This window comes from Natator depressus, chromosome 7 (assembly GCF_965152275.1).
Source record: "Natator depressus isolate rNatDep1 chromosome 7, rNatDep2.hap1, whole genome shotgun sequence".
Lineage (NCBI taxonomy): Eukaryota > Metazoa > Chordata > Testudines > Cheloniidae > Natator > Natator depressus.
Window position 1 is genome coordinate 30568146 of NC_134240.1, and position 16522 is coordinate 30584667.

Genomic DNA, 16522 nt, shown 5'->3' on the forward strand with positions numbered 1-16522 from the left:
TGGGGTAAGGCGTGCTGGCTGGGGACCTGTACTCCCCCTCCCATAGAGCACATGCAGGAGTGCTGGCATGGCAGGGAGCACGAGAAGGGATGGGTGGATTAAGGGGTGGCTTGGGCTGGGGTTGTGTAGGCCATTGCAGGGTGGTGTTGTCATGGTGTGTAGGGAATTTGAGGAGTAGCAGGTGTTGGGCTGGTTGGGTTGGTTAGCTGAGTGTGTATGGAAACGTGGAGACTGGGGTTGTGGAGCATGGGGGAAGTGGCTTGGGAATGTGTGTGTAGGGATTGGTGGGCTGTGTTGTGGGTAGGAGGGAATGGGGGTAGGGGACTGTGTTGGGTGGGTATGTTGGGGATAGGTGGTTGGGATGGGTGGGTGAGGGTTGCTCCCTCCCTGTTGGCGGGGCCAATGTTGGTCCCTGCTGCCCCCTGGTACCCAGCAGGGGATAGGAACAGTGCTGAGTGCTCACAGGGCCTCGTGGCCCCCTGTCAGCTTGTAGAAAAGCTCCTCATCGAGGCCCCGGCCCTTGTCGGTGGAGCGGGTGGACAGGAAGATGTACCCCCCGATGTACTCGTGCACGATATTGCACCTGGCCGACACACAGCTGAACGCCACATTGATGTGCTCATCAAACTCAATCGCCACCTGGGAGAGAGGACAGTAGTGAGGGGCTGGTTGGGGAAGAGAACACACGAGTCCTGGCTCCCACCTTTTAGTGTTGTTAGAAACTGGGGAACCTTTTGGGGAAGAAGTAGCCTGTACTGGGGGAGGATGGACTCCACCTTAACCAAAATGGAACCAGATAGCTGGCATGTAAAATTAAGAAGGTTGTAGAGGAGTTTTTAAACGAAAAGCTGGGAGAAAGCCAACAGGTATGGAGGAACGCACAGCTCGGCAGAGACATCCCTTAGGGATGAATTAATTCAAGGGCAGACTCGATATCCTAAGAGGATAGGAAAGAAGTTGGTAAAGAACAGATAGGAGCTAGGAAGCAATGGTCAAACATACGAATCTCATTTAAACATAACACATGAAGGCAAGTGACTAAATATTGACAAAATGTACAAGGGCTTATATACTAATGCTAGAAGTCTAAATACTAAGATGGGTGAACTAGAGTGCCTGGCATTAAATGAGGATATTGGTATAATAGACATTACTGAAACTTTGTGAAATGAGGCTAATCAATGGGACATGGTAATACCAAGGTATGCAATATATAGGAGTGACAGTAGGTCACGCTGGTGCGGGTGAGGTGACACTACATGTTTATAAAAAGAAAAATCAAAAAGGTGAAAACCTTAAATGAATCAAACTACTGTAAAATCTCTATCAGTAGAAATTCCAAGCTTGAATAATAAGAGGATAGCAGTAGGAATATACTACTGACCACGAGAGTGACTGTGATTGTGAAATGCTAATGGAGGTTACAGAGGCTACAAAACCAGAAATCACAGTAATAATGTGTGATTTCAACTACATATTGACTGCGTAAATGTCACCTCAGAATAGGGATGCAGAGATGACACCCGTAAATGACTGCTTCCTGGTGCAGCTAGTCTTGTAACCCACAAGGGGAAAGACAATTCTTGATTTAGTCCGAAGTGGAGCATAGGATGTGATCCCAGAAGTAACTGTTGCTGAACTGCTCGGTAAAAGTGACCATAATGTAATTAAATTTAGCATCCTTGTAGGGGGGGAAATATCAACCCGAAAACCCGCCCCCCATGGTTACATTTAACTTTAAAAAGGGAAACAACACAAGAATGAGGATGTTTGTTAGATGGAAATTAAAAAGAACAGTCACGGGGGTACAGTGCGGCCTGCAGTCAGCATGGAGACTACTTAAAAATACCATAATAGAGGCTCAGACTAAATGTATACCCCAAACCAAAAGAGACATGGCTAAGCAACAGCGTATTGGTGGGGAAAAGTCACCCTTTAAAATGTCAGGTTTCAGAGTAGCAGCCATGTTAGTCTGTATTCGCAAAAGAAAAGGAGTACTTGTGACACCTTAGGGACTAACAAATTTATTTGAGCATAAGCTTTTGTGATCTACAGCTCACTTCATCGGATGCTCAAATAAATTTGTTAGTCTCTAAGGTGCCACAAGTTCTCCTTTCCTTTAAAATGTGGAAGTCAAATTCTAGTGAGGAAAATAAGAAGGGGCACAAACTCTGGCAAGTAAAATGTACAAGTGTCATAAGACAGGCCAAAAAAGAATTTGAGAACTAACTTGCTAGAGATGCAAAAACTAACAATAAGAATTTTCTTAAGTACATCAGAAGCATGTCAGACAATCAGTGGGGCCACTAGACAACCAAGGTGTTAAAGAAGCACTCAAAGAAGACAAGGCAATCACAGAGAAGCTTAATGGATTCTTTGCATGGGTCTTTGCAACAGAAGATGTAGGGAAGGTACCCCTATCAGAGCTTTCTTTTTGGGTGACTAATCAGAAGTATCGTCCCACATAGATGTGTCAATAGAGGTGGTTTTGGCATATATTACTAAAACTAAACAATATTAAGTCACCAGGACCAGATGGTCTTCACCCAAAAGTTTGAAGGAAGTCAGATATGAAATTGCAGAACTATAGTATTTAACCTATTGCTGAAATCAGCCTCTGTAGCAGATGACTAGAGGATAGCTAATGAAATAGCAAATTTTTAAAAAGGCTCCAGAGGCAATCCTGGCAATTACAGGCCAGTAAACCTAACTTCACCACCAGGCAAATTGGTAGAAACTATAGAAAAGAACACAATTGTCAGACACAGAGATAAATACACTTTATTGAGGAAGAATCAATATAGCTTTTGTGAAGAGAAGTCATGGCTCCCCAGTCTGGTGTGATGATTAAGGGTATGGAATGGCTTCCATACAAGGAAAGACTAAAGATTAGGGCTGCTCAGCTTAGAAAAGAGACAACTAAGGGTGTGTGAGAGATAAAGGTCTATAAAATCATGAATGGTATGGAAAAAGTGAACAGGAAAGCATTATTTACCTTTTTCCACAATACAAAAACCAGGGGTCGCCGGATGAAATTAATAGGCAGCAGATTTAATACAAACAAGAGGAAGTTCTTTTTCACACAATGCACAACTAACCTGTGGAAGTCATTGCTATGGGATCTTGTGATGGGCAAAAGTATAACTGGGTTCCAAAAAGAACTGGATAAGTTAGTGCTGGATAGGTCCATCAATGACTATTTGCCAATATGACCAGGGACATAACCTCATGCTTGGGGTGACCCTAAACCTCTGATCGCCACTAGCCAGGTGGATCACTCCATGCCTCCCGTGTTCTGTACACTCTGGCTGAAGCTCTGATATGGGCCACTGTTGCCCAGGGTACTGGGCAAGATAGATTAGGGCTTGATCTAGTAGGGCAGTTCTTATATTCTTAGAATCAGTTACAAGATAATAGGGTTAGAAGAAATAGCCAGCATGGATTTGTCAAGAACAAATCATGCCAAACTCACTTAATTTCCTTTGTGGACAGGATTACTGGCCTAGTAGATGGGCCATAGTCCCACATGACACTCTCATAAGCAAACTAGGGAAATGTGGTCTAAATGAAATTACTATAAGGTGGGTACACAACTGGTTGAAAGACAGTCCTTAGAGTAGTTATCAATCATTCACGGTTGAACTGGGAGAATGTATCTAGTGGGGCCCTCGAGGGGTCAGTCCTGGCTCCAGTACTATTCAATATGTTCATTAATGACTTGGATAACAGAGTGGAGAATATGCTTATAAAATTTGCAGATGACACCAAGCTGGGAGGGGTTGCAAGTACTTTGGAGGACAGGATTAGAATTAAAAATCACCTTGACAAGTTAGAGAAATTGGTCTGAAATCAACAAGATGAAATTCAATAAAGGCAAGTGCAATGTACTACTCTTCAGAAAAAAAAATCAAATGCACAATTACAAAATGAGAAAGAACTGACTACGTGGCAATGTTGCTGAAAAGGATGCAAGGATTACAGTGGCTCACAAACTGAACGTGAGTGTCAGCAGCTGCAGAAATGGTTATTATTATTCTGGGGTGGTGCAAGAGTGTTGCATGTAAGATATGGGAAATAACTGTCCTTCTCTGCTTGGCACGGGGGAGGCCTTGGCTGCAGTACTGTGCCCAGTTCTGGGCACCACATTTCAGGAAAGATGGGAACAAACTGGAGAGAGTCCAGAGCAGAGCTACAAAAATGATAAAAGGTTTAGAAATCCTGATCTAGGAGGAAAGGTTAAAAACACTGGGCTTGTTTAGTTATGAGAAAAGACTGAGGGGACCTGCTAACAGTTTTCCAATATGTTAAGGGCTGCTATAAAGAGAATGGGGATTAATTGTTCTCCATGGCCCCTAAAGGCAGGATAAGAAGTCATCCTTAATCTGCAGCAAGGGAGACTCAGGTCAGACATTAGGGAAAAACTTTCTGACTAAGGGTAGTTAAGCTCTGCGACAGGCTTCCAAGGGAGGTTGTGGAATCCTCATCACTGGAGGTTTTTAAGAACAGGTTCAACAAACACTTGTCAGGAATGGTGGAGGTTTATTAGTCCTGCCTCAGCGCAGTGGGCAGGACTTGGTGACCTCTCAAGATCCCTTCCAGCCCTACATTTCTGTGATTCTGTAGACCCCACTTGCCTCCCAGAGCCAGGCAAGAGACTCCAGGAGTCCTAGAGCCCATCTCCACCATGCATGGGCACTGGAGAGGAGAAGACCCAATACAATCGTGTCTCCTAGGGCATTCCCCTACACCCCCTCTCCCTGTGCCAGACTCCATGATGGCTTGGCATTGCTCTTTATAGGCCCCAGCAACCCCTTCCCTGCACTGACCTGACGGATGTCCCAGTTGACATTCCACTGGCGCATGTTGCTATACCGCCAGGTTTTCACCATGTCTCCCACGCCCAGGTCAATTCGGATCAGACGATTATTGGCGATGCCCAGGATCTCATCCTTCCTACTGCCCTTGAACCTGCGGAGCGTGGAGGGGCTGGGGGTCAGGACTCCTGGGTTGTATTGCAGTTTGGGGGTGGCAGTCAATGGATTGGAGCAGGAGGGGCTGGGGGTCAGGATTCCTGGTTTCTATCCCTAGCTGAGCAGGGAGAGGAGTGAGGTTGAATGGGTTGGGGGTGGAGTGGAAGGGCTGGGCTTCGGGACTTCTGGGTTCTATCCCTGACTCTGTAGAAGTGTGAAGGGGGGTTCAGTGGTTAGAGCAGGGTGTGTGGGGGGTCAGGACTCCTCGGTTCTACCCTTGGCTCTGTGGGGAGGGGTGCCTCACCTGACCACAAAGTAGGAGATGCCGAAATCAGGCAGTGACTGCCAGGCCTGGATAAACCTCATCTTGGCCTCGGTGAGTGAGAGCTGGGCCACATTCTGATGGGCCTCCAGGATGCGCGGGGTTAACTGTGGGCAGGAGACATGGGTCAGTGTTCCAGTGTGTTCCAGGCCTGATCACTGCTTGGATGGGAGACCTCCTGGGAGGTTGGGGGGTGTGCTCCCACCACAGTCATTGCTGGCCCCATTACCCAAGTGCAGCAGTAGGGGGTGCTGTGCTGTAGGGGGCAGGGCGGGGGGCTCAGTGCGGGGCACTGTGCTGCAAGGAGCAGGGTGGGGGGCTCAGTAGGGGTGCTCTGCCCTTGCAGTCCTGGCCCCATTACCCAAGTGCAGCACTAGGGGGAGCTGTGCTACAGGGGGCATCTCCTCCTGCAGTCAGTGTTGACTCCATCCTGGGGCCAGGGGTGCTGTGCTTCAGGGAGTGGGGCAGGGAGCTCAGTAGGGGTTGCTGCCCCAACCCCCACCTACTTGTTTGGGCTTGAATTTCTTCTGGTAGCGTGGGGACACCAGCCACTGGGTGCCTATGGCCTCGGCATCGGGGGCCATGGGCGCGTCAGGACTGGCTCTCTGCAGCTGCAGGAAGGACAGGATGTTCTGCACCTCAGACTGATACGTGCTGTCTGCCATGGTCCGGCCCTTGGCTGCCAGCCGGCACCCTGCCATCCAGCGGGCATACTGCTGCTCCTGGGGGGGGGGGGGAGGAGGAGGAGGAAGGGAAGGGAGGGAGTTAAAGGAGGGGGAGGCACTAAAGACCCCCAGCTGGAACCACCGCTGCAATGCATCTCAGTAGCCAGACCCTGCAGCCCCTTTCTAGAAGATAATCCCATTCACCCACCAATTCACAGCCCCTTCCCCCAGTATAGCCCCACTGCAGCCCTCCCTTTATGGTGTAATCCCACTGCCCTTTCACTCCCCACATGGTACAACCCAAATGCATCCCCCAGTGTGAGTCCGTAGGGTATAACCCACCCCACAGTCTGATCCCATTGCTGTCCCACAACTTACGTCCTCACAGCGCAGGTACACTTCGCTCATCCCCTCCGGAGAGGGCACCAGCAGTTTGATGCAGAACTTTTGGCCTGAGACGTTGACATCCGGTACCACCTCACAGCCTGAAATTGGTGGCAGGGGGAGTGGAATGCAGCATAATTGGTGATTAAAATGCTTTATTGTGTCTGCAAAAATATCTCAAAATCCCATGGGGCTAGGGGACAATCTCTCGCCTCTGTGTTGACCTATGGAACTACTTGCCACAGGAGTTTTAAGGAGACCAAGGCTTCAGGGAGATTAGATCTGGCTGTTAGTTGATGCCAGAGACCATTGACTGGCTGTGAATGGCAGGGGCCAGCAAAGAAAATCCTGTCCTTTTACTTTCAGTTAACTGTGGAACTCCCTGCTACTGGCGTGCAAAGGGCCCAGGAGGTTGGAACAGAGAGGATGTGAAAGGGATTCCCCTGCACCCTGGGCGCTGACAGCAAGAGACCCTCATGCTGCAGTTGGAATATACATGGTGGGAATCCCGCCCAGCATTGCCTGGTGAGGGGAGCTCACTGTTGAGGGAAGGCTTATGTTCAGTTCTCTGAAGTAGCAGACTTTGTGCGAGCTGGGACACAGCGGGCTGGATGAGCCCATCTGTCTGATCTGGGAGGGTGTGGGGAGAAGAGATACCGTACTCACCCTTGAGACTGAGCTGCTGCACGGGCTCACCCAGGGCCTCCTCACGGCTCTTGTAGTAGGAGATGGAGGTCTCTTTGAACACTACCCAGTACTGCTTGTAGCCCTTCAGCGTCAGCTTGCGGGGCCTGTGGAGGGGGGCATCAATGCCAAGGTGGAGGGGGCACAGTTGGACACCCCCCAGATGTGGGAGAGACACACAGTCCCCCTAGGACCCTGAGCTGTGACATGGGGCAGGTGCAACAGGATAGCTTGGGGGATGGGGTCAGGCATGTTATTGGAACTGTGAGCACTAGACCCCACGTTGCTCCCAGAGCAGGGGTAGAACCCAGGAATCCTGACTCTCAGCCCCCACCCCCAAAGTGAGGATGAGAGTCTGAAGCTCACCTGAATATCCGGAGATAATCCTTCAGCTCAGGGATGGTGGTGAGATTTTCCTGTCAGGAGATCAAGACAGTCACCCCCTGCTACTCCAGTCCGGCCGCCTGATGCCCCTCAATCCTGCCGCCTCCTGATATTCCAACCCTGGATCCCCCCACAGCGCTGCTGGTGCCCCTCACATCCGCCCCTTACCAGCATGTCCGAGGTTGATGTCCCCCCCTCCAGCTTGACCTGGAGGTTGGACAGGGCTGAGTCCAGGTCATCCAGGCCTTGCTCCCCAGCTGGCTCCGTGGGGTCAGCACTCAGGGAGAGCTTGTTGATGTGATACTGGAGGGCAGGGGGAGGCCGGTTAGTTGGGGAGAAAGGGGAGGGAGATCTTCACCACCCCACCCACCCAGATAGCCCCCACATGGGATTGGCCACTGGCTTGACCTGGGGGGATGGATCTTTGTTCACCTGGGTGGGAGAGCTCCAGAGGTAGTTAGTCCTGGCCCCACTGGGTGAGCTCTGGGGAAGACAGACCCCAGCCCAGCTGGGGATGGGATGTGGAAATATATTGGGTAAGGGTACTCCGTAGCGGGGAGGGGCTAGATCCCCACTAGGTGGGAGTGCTTGGGGGACAAAGGGGGGGGGGCAGATGGATCCCAGCCCAGCTGGGTGGGAGGGCTCCAGGGATGGTTACTCCTGGCCCCACTGGGTGAGCACTAGGGAAGGTAGATCCCAGCCTGATTGTGGGGTAGGCGGGGGTGTTCCATGGCCGGGGAGGGGATGGATCCTGGCCAGTTGCGGGTGCTCCATGTGAGGGAGGGAAGGGGATGGCTGTGGGGGGATCCCTGGTAGGTGGGGGTGGATTCCAGCCCAGCAGGGGGAGGTGGATCCTGGCCTAGCTGGGGGTGGGGGGCGGAGGTCCAGTACCTGCAGCGCAGCGAAGACCATCATCTCCTCCTCGGTGCTTTCGGTCTCCTCCAGCAGCACGGCCCAGCGTGCCTGCTCGTACAGCTGGGTGATGCGCACTGCGTCGTACTGCAGCATGGCGGACAGGAAAGGTAGGTGGGGGTTAGGGGGTCAATGGGGGAAATTAAGGGGGAGGAGCGGGGAGGGGGTGGAACAGGGGTCTGGAGGAGAGTTGGGTCAGGGTGGAGGGAAGGAGGGGTCCTGGGCTCCAGATCCAAGAAGTCAGTGTAGGTTTGAGGGGGGAAGGGAAAGTCTGGGGAGAGATGATGGGGTGTGGTAGGGGTTGGAGTAGCCAGGACAGGCTGGCTGTATTTGGGGAGTGAAGGATGGACAGCGGACCCCAGGGGAGAAGGGTTGGAGGGGAGGGAGGTACACAGGGGTCCCACCTTGGGCTCCAGGTCAAAGAAGCTGTAATATTTGAACCGCAGCCAGAGCTGCTCGTTCTCCCGCACGTCCTGCTGCATCAGTGACCGCGAGGAGCTCAGCCACCTGGAGGGGAACACGGGAATTGTCATATCAGTAAGAACAGGTGTGACTCAGTTTCCCCACCCACTTGGGATTGCCACCCCCTGGGTGGGAAGGGGTTACACCTTCCTCTCTAGGGCAGGGTAGACGAGATGGCTGCAGGTCTCTATCTGGGGGTGGGAATGCACCATCAAGAACTGTCCCTAGGCAGGGAGCCCTGCAGCGACACTGAGACCCCCACCGGCCAGCCAAGGGAGGCTGAACATGTGTGACCAGCACCAGGCAGCTGGAGATCAGGGGCCAGGAGGCGGCTTCAGCCTGGCCCACACTTAGCCCGGCAGAGCTCTGTGGGCTGGGGAGGGAGAGGGCAGTGTCGCCGCAGAGCGTGAACCCTCGTGCAGACGCCCTGATCCCAGCGTGGAAGGGCTTTGGCCTCCGTAGCTGGGGAGAGCTCAGCAGGTGGAAGCACTCCCATGTGGGTAGAAGCTGCATCCCCCGGCAGGGGCTGCGGGCAGCTCCGCCAGTCAGGCCTGGGCTAGGAACTGGGCTGCCCATATAGCACTCATAAGGCAAGTCAGGGTTGGCTCTCCCCGTGCCCTGTCGCTGTAAGGATGGAAGGTCTGCCCACCGTGGGGTGCCCCCAAGGGCTCAGCAGCGATGGGGGAGGGAGGGTTCACTCTTGGATACTAAGATTAACACTCCACCCTGGTCTAGGAGTGAGACCCCGGCCAGAAAACAGGGGAGACTGGCAGGAGCCTAGGGAACGGGGCAGGTGGCTGCCAGCATGGACTCCAGGCTGGGCCTGACTTTCCATGCTGCGCTAAGGATGCTACGACCCTGGGTCCCAGGGGACTGGTAGACCCTGGCTTGCTCTGAACAGGCTGCACTGGGTCACTGCAGGGCAATCAACGCAGAGGAACCTCTGGGGAGATAGAGAGAGACATGGGAGTCTGGAGTCCAGGGCCCCGCCTAGATGTGCTGGAGTCGCGGGACTCATCCTAACTCCATGGCCCGGCCTGCCCGGGAGCCGTTAGAGGTGACGGTATAAAGGCTGGGGGTACAGATTGCCCTGGAAATCCATGACGGGACCCAGCTGTGGTGCTGCCCCCAGGCATAGAGCCAGCAGCCGCAGCTCTCCCGGTGCCCCTCAAGCCCAGCCTGCAGCCCCCCTCTCTCCTCTCACCGGCTGTTGATCTGGGCCTTCTCCATGAGGTTGCTGGGCCGAGGCATCTTCAGCACGTGCTCGGGGCTCAGGCCAGTCCAGCTCACTGACAGCATCCGGTAACAGGCCTCGGTGGTGGGGCTGTCCGAGAAATGGGCCGGCATCCCCCGGAACGGCTGCTGCTCCGCACCTGCAGGGAAAGGGAGGGCTTCTGTTTTGTGCACAAGGGGGGGTTAGTGGCGCCCAGGCAGATGCCCGCCGCCAGGTGCACACACAGTAGGGCAGGCTCTCGCACCACTGCTTGTGCTCACTAGTGCATGTACCTTCTGGCACAAGCACACAGGGGTGCTCTCACATGCACTCACACTAATGCACTAGCATGCACGCTCACCCCAGCACTCGCAGGAAAGCACACTCACATGCCCCTGCCCACCCCCTTCGCCCGCACTCACTGGCTGGCAGCACCACCCCGCTGAGGTCAAAATCATCCTCTGTCCCCAGCACCGGCCCCTTCCGCTTCTTCTTGTCCTTCTCCTCAGGCGCCCGCAGCAGTGACAGCTCCTCGGCATGCCTGATACCTGAGGGGAGGGGAGACGGGGTGAGGGAGCTCCCCAGTAAGGGGGCCTTCCCCCATCTTCCCCTTATTCCATCTGTCTGGGCCCCCTGCCCCTCTCCCCCAAAAGCCCCATCCCTCCTCCCCGAGCCCACCCAGGCTTTTCTCCCTACTTTTGCTCCCCTCACCCCTTTGTGCCCCGCTACACAACTCCCTGACCCCTGCTCCTCCCCTTACCGCTCCCTGGGTCACCTCCTCACCCCAGACACTGGCCCATCTATGCTCCTACTTCCCACCTGGGAAGGGGCAGCCAGGGGAGAAGAGCCCCAGGCGCTAGGTAGATGTGATGTCACTAATTTGTCATGACTCCCCATGCACTTTTTCCAGACCACTTTAAGCACTGCCCCCTGCCCCACACCCCACACCTCCAAACCCCCTACCCCTCTGCACCCTTTGCCTTTCCCTCCTCCACAACTCCTGCCCCTCCCTGATGCTCACCCTCGATGTCTACCCCCTGCATCCTTCTGCACCCTGGCCCATCTATGCCCCATCCCCACCCGGGCACTCACTCAGCACCCGGCAGATGCCAGCCACAGCACGGAAGACAGGCTCAGAGAAGCTGGCGTGGACGCGGATCATCCGCCGGTTGGGCAGCTGCAGCCGCACAGGCTTGTGCTGAGGTGTGTACCGGAGACGGGCGTCTGCCTGCAGCCCGTACTTATCCAGGGTCCAGTTGGTCTTGAGCAGCCAGAGTTTCTTCTGCTCCCACCAGAGTGCATGGTCTGACCAGTTCTGCTTCACCTCTGGGGGCAGAGCACAGTAGTTTGCACAGGGACCCCTTGTCTGGCACTGAGATGCAGCCACCTCTGGCATGGGGCATGGGGGCTGTTTATACAGGGACCCCTCGCCCAGCGCTGAGATGTAGCCAGTGCCACCTCAGGGTAGGATAGAGGAGGTAGCTCCCAGTATAAGGAAGATGCTGCAACCCCAGGAGCTGAACTGCGCAAGCCACACACACACAATACAACTACAGACTTCTAAACCAGAGCCATGGCTCCTGGGGCAGGGTCCTGGCTTCTCCATGCTAACCACTAGGCCCCATTCTCTTCCTGGAGTTGGGAGAGAACCCAGGTGTCGCAATTCCCAGCCCACCCTTCTCTAAGCCACTAACCTCCCCCTCCCTTACCAGAGCCAGGAATAGACTCCCCAGCCCTGAAGGCTATTTATAGCCATAGGCTCTAGCTAGCTGGCCCCTTATCAGCCTCCATTCAGGGTATGGGCCTCACAGTCTCCAGCAGCAGCTACAGCTGCTATCTGGCACTGCCAGGGGAAGGTCCCCATACCACATAGACTGGCCACAGGAAGACATGGCACAGGCCCACCTCGTGTCCTGGGCAGATAAAAAGACACTTCCTGTTGCATTGGTCCCTGGGCACCCCCTCCCACCAGGCCCCAGGCCCCTCCCTCTCTGGTACCGAGGGGAGTAGGGAGATGTGGGCAAACACTGTAGGGGAGTACAGGACAGAGGGAAGCATGTGGGGACAGACAGATGGATGGAGGGGGACGTGTGGGACTGACCAATGGATCACTAACACCTAAAGAACAGACAACTGGGCAGATTAGAGCCCAGACAGGCGTTCCAGGGTTGGCCCACCCCCTGGGTAGCCCCCATGCCCATAGATGGCAGGTGCTTGTTTCCCTGACACAGAGGGCAATTCTGGGGTAATCAAGGGGGTAGGAGGCAGTGCCCCAGCCAGACCCCAATCTTGCACAGAGTAGGAGGGGAGAGACAGGAACTGAGGGTGGAACTGGGCGATTGGGAGTCGCTTCCCTGCATCAGGGCCATGACTCAGCCTGCATCATGTGAGAGACTGGCAGGAACAGCAGGGAGTGGGGGTCTAGAGGTTAGAGCAGGGGGCTGGGAGAGGACTCCTGGGTTCCGTTCCCAGCTCTGAGCTGAGGGGGGTAGGGGTGGGGGGGGAGGGAATTTGAGGTACCCTAGGGTAAAGGGTTGGGGAACCCCCTCTGATGCTAAGATGCGTGATGCTAGAAATCCCACAGCAGGAAGTTGCTGGCTATTAGAGGGGGAAGTGCAGCAGGGAAATTAAAGGGACAGAACCCCACCATCCACGCAGGGGCTCACCCGTTGTGGGGAGAAGTGTGTAAAGTGGGGAGGGGATTTAATGGAAGAGGACACCCCTCCATGTAACCCACAGCAGCAGGGGGGACCCCACACTCACTGATCTTATCTACAATCTGCAGCATGATGCCCCCAATGTGTACATCCCCGGTGACTCGCAGGGTGAGGGGCTCAGCCTCGGGCCCCAGCTCCTCCACAGCCACTCTCAGCTCCCAGGAGGCATCGATGTAATCCCCGCTCGCCGTCTTCAGCCCAGCCATGGCGAGCCCTGGAACAAGTGCAGCGCAAGGGTCAGGAGGGAGACAGGACACCGGAGTTCTGTGCGCTCCTCTGGAAAGGGAGCAGGGTCTAGGGGGTTAGACTAGGGGCTGGCAGTCAGGACTCCTGGGTTCTATCCCCAGCTTCAATTGTCAGTATAACGGGGGGGGGGGGGGGGGGGTTAACTTGTCCCTTTCCCGCTCTGTAGGTCAGTAGCGCTGGGGTGGTACAAGGGGATGGAGGGCTGAGAACGACTCCACAGTTCAGCAAGGGACACGTCCCACCCCTGCCCATTGCAGGGAGGGAGAGGATTTGCATTCCCCCAAAGCATAGGGTGGAGGCAGAAATAGCTGGACCACTGCTCCCATACAGCAGCGCTAGGCTGGCCCAGTGTTGTGTTCGGGGGCTGCAGGGCACAGGATCACAGGCGAGATGGGAGCCAGGGAATCCCAGTCCCAGCAGGAGAGAGGTGGTGCTGGGTGGGCCCCTGGAAGTCTGTCCTGCAAACAGCTGACCAGACCAGAGAGCCAGGGTCAGGACTCACGAGTTCTATCCCCAACACTGGGAGGGAAGTGGGGTCAAGTGGGTTAGAGCAGGGAGGGCTGTGAATCAGGACTCCTGGGCCCATTGCTGACCATAATGGGTCGGGGGACACACCACCAATCCTTCCCAACTCAATAGTTCTCACTCCCCAACCAGAGCTGGGGACAGAACCCAGGGATCCTGACTCTCCATCCCCCAGGTTGATATACAATCACAGTTTACCCCTGAGCCCTAGCTCACAGCTGAAGACCACAAGGGCTAATACAGATCAGCAGCTCGGTAAATGCCAGGAGTCCCGGAAGTAGGGTACAGAGCCAGGCACACAAAGAGTGAAGCCTGGCCCCAGAGACAGCCCCCCACATCCTTTCAGCTGCCCAGGAGGAATTCTCCCATAGCTTGGTAGGAAGTGCCATGCATCTAACTAGATCACACCTCCATGCAGCCCATCCTCAACCTCCATCCAAAATGGGGTCCCCTCTTCCACTTCAGTGAAGGATTGTGCATAAGGGCACGTGGCAAATTGGTGGGGCAGGACAGATGGAGTGGGACCTGCCACGACACTGTAAAGCGGAACCTTCCACCCCCAGCCACCACCGCGCAGCCAGCCCCTTACCGGTCCCGGTGTGGGCTCTGTCCAAAGCTCCCGGAGCTGTTAGCTCATCTAGCACTGATAGGGATCCAGCCTGGGCTCTGTCTCCCTCCCCAGCGTGCCTGCTGTCAAATCAGTCCAGCCCCGTTGCTCTAGCCCTGGGCGTTTCCCTCCCCCCCCGCACTTCACTTCCTCTCAGCCCTTCCTCTCAGCCGCTGAGCACTGTTTGCTCAACAGCTCCAGGGCTCTGCATTGTGTTTGCCTTGGGCAGGAAGTCCTTTGCATCAGGGCCCAATGGCAGCTCAGGCACCTGCCGAGTCCCTGGGATTGCTCGCATGTGAGCAGTGTGTAGGCCCTTCCCAGTAGGGACTCTCTCTCACTTTGTATTTGAAGCACCTAGTACCACGGGGGCCCTGATCTGAGTTATGGTTTGTGTAGCACCCAGCACAACAGGGCACCCTAGCTCAAGGGGGGGGGGGGGGGGGGCTGGGCTGGGCTGCAGTGCCTGGCCCCAGGGGAGGGCCACCCCTTTATTAAACCACAGGACAGAGAGCAGCTATTGGAACACAAAGGGAAAAGGGAGTCTCCCTATGAATTTTCCTCTGCCCCCCTGAGCAGCACATAGTGAAAACACAAAGTTAGGCAGTGGAACTCAGGGCCACATGATTCCATTACAGGCCAAAGGTTCAGGAAGGATTTCAGTTCATTCGGGGGCTAATCAAGCAGGTGGCAAGAATGTATGAGGGAAATGAATGGGAGCAGAATGCTGACAGGTGTTCAGTGGAGGAATGTGTCCTGCAGGCAGGACCCCAGGGTGACTTGAACCTTTCTCTGAAGCAGGAAGCACTGGTGGGAAGACTGATTCACTGGGCTGATTTGGTTTTGCAGTTCTTATGTTCCCACACCACCGTTGGCCACTGGAAGTTGGGAAACTGTTGAGAAGCATCCAGCTGTACGTGGCAACTGTGTTTGGAGTGCTAGGGCACTTATCACTTCTCCTACCACAGAACGCAGGTGTATTGCTTCCCTAATTTTCCCTAGGTCACACGTTTTGGCAGAGAATGGTGCAGTCCCAACTCTTCTCTAAGCCATTGGACCCCACTCCTAAGAACGGAACCCCAGGAGTCCTGACTCCCAGTTCTGCTCTAACTGACCCCTCTCCTCCTAAAGTGAAGTGTAATCCTCAAAGCTTGGCTTGTCAGCGTAAGACTGCCAGCCAGTGCAGTCCATCAGCACAACTCTGGGAGAGGGAGGGGGAAAAAAAAAAAGCCTTGATCCCAGTTAACACCCAGGGCCCTGCTGAACACAGAGCTGAGTGGGTGTATCTGAGCAGGAGAGGGGAACGGGACTGGCTGCATGGAAAGAGGGGGTATGTCAGACCACACTTGAAGTTGGGGGAAGCTGATGGGACAAGCTAGAGGGGGGAAAGTTTGAGCTGGGTTGGGGGATCAAAGAGGTATTTAGTTCCCACCTGCCTGTCCTACACCCTCCTGTAAGGAGAGAGGTGCAGATTTGGCCAGGCCAAATGCAGAGGAACAGCGCACAGCATTTTGGAGACCATTTTGGTGCATCACACTGGGATCTGAACAGCTAAGCCTGCGTCACATTGCTAGTTCCTGTTCTGCGGCAGAGCCCCCTTCCTGCCTCTGTGGGTGCTGTATTTATAGCAGCAGAAGTTCCGTTCAGGCGCAGCCTCTGGGGAAGGGGGATGGGGACGCAGCTGCTAAGGTCCCCCAGGGAAGAGGGTAGGTGCAACTTGCAGCTAGGATCGGCTGGCAGGAGAATCAGCGCACTCGCTGCACTGGGGCTACAGAGTTCTGCCTTTCTAAGATAGGGAGGAAATACACCCAGTGGCACAGCTCCCTCTGCTAGCAGGGAGAATGAGGCACAGCAATGTCCCCCCCCAGCCCATGTCACCCCCTGCAATGTCATATAAAGTGCATGACAGGGGAGGAGATCCTGTAGGGCAACAGGCTGGGGCAGGGTGCCCCCTAGGGGCAGCTTGATACTCCCCTTGCAGAGTGAGCCCTGTTACCAGGGTGTTTGTTATCTCTCCTGTGTAGGATCTTCATAGCAACCAGTCCCCTCAAGACAGGGATTCCAGGAAAGAACCCAAAAATCCTGCTCTCACAACAGTAGAGACCAGAATCTGTACTATCTGTTCATGAGCTTAAAGGCTACAGGCCAGGTGCTGGACTGGTACTAGCATAACCCTGTTAAGCTTGTGACACCAGCAGAGGATCCAGATCCCGCCTGTCTGGCTACATACAGAAGCATGTCAGAGAGAGACTTCCTGTTTCACTTACTGGCATGAGACAAATACAGCCACTGACAAGTGAAGCCAGGTGCCTTCTAGCGGCCCCTGTAGGATGGCTAGCTGCAAAGCACTCTGGCTGCTAAGAAAGGACATGGACATGTCTGGGATCTTGAAACAGACTTTCCCTTGGTTGTCTTGTGGGGAGGAGGGACAGAC

The 16522-nt window shown here is 54.6% G+C and overlaps 1 protein-coding gene across 1 annotated transcript; it reads right to left on the minus strand.

Moving 5' to 3' along the window:
- Positions 1 to 6: 6 nt before the first annotated feature.
- FERMT3 (FERM domain containing kindlin 3) lies at positions 7 to 14203 on the minus strand. The gene is made up of 15 exons (XM_074957883.1): positions 14074 to 14203; positions 12760 to 12927; positions 11089 to 11322; positions 10419 to 10544; positions 9988 to 10156; positions 8726 to 8828; positions 8301 to 8408; positions 7578 to 7712; positions 7392 to 7441; positions 7008 to 7132; positions 6336 to 6442; positions 5799 to 6014; positions 5275 to 5399; positions 4827 to 4968; positions 7 to 639 (listed from the first exon to the last, which is right to left on the minus strand). Exons 2-15 carry the CDS (start codon positions 12917 to 12919, stop codon positions 460 to 462), a joined length of 1980 nt encoding a protein of 659 aa, XP_074813984.1. The 5' UTR covers positions 12920 to 12927; positions 14074 to 14203; the 3' UTR covers positions 7 to 459.
- Between the last annotated feature and the right edge of the window lie 2319 nt (positions 14204 to 16522).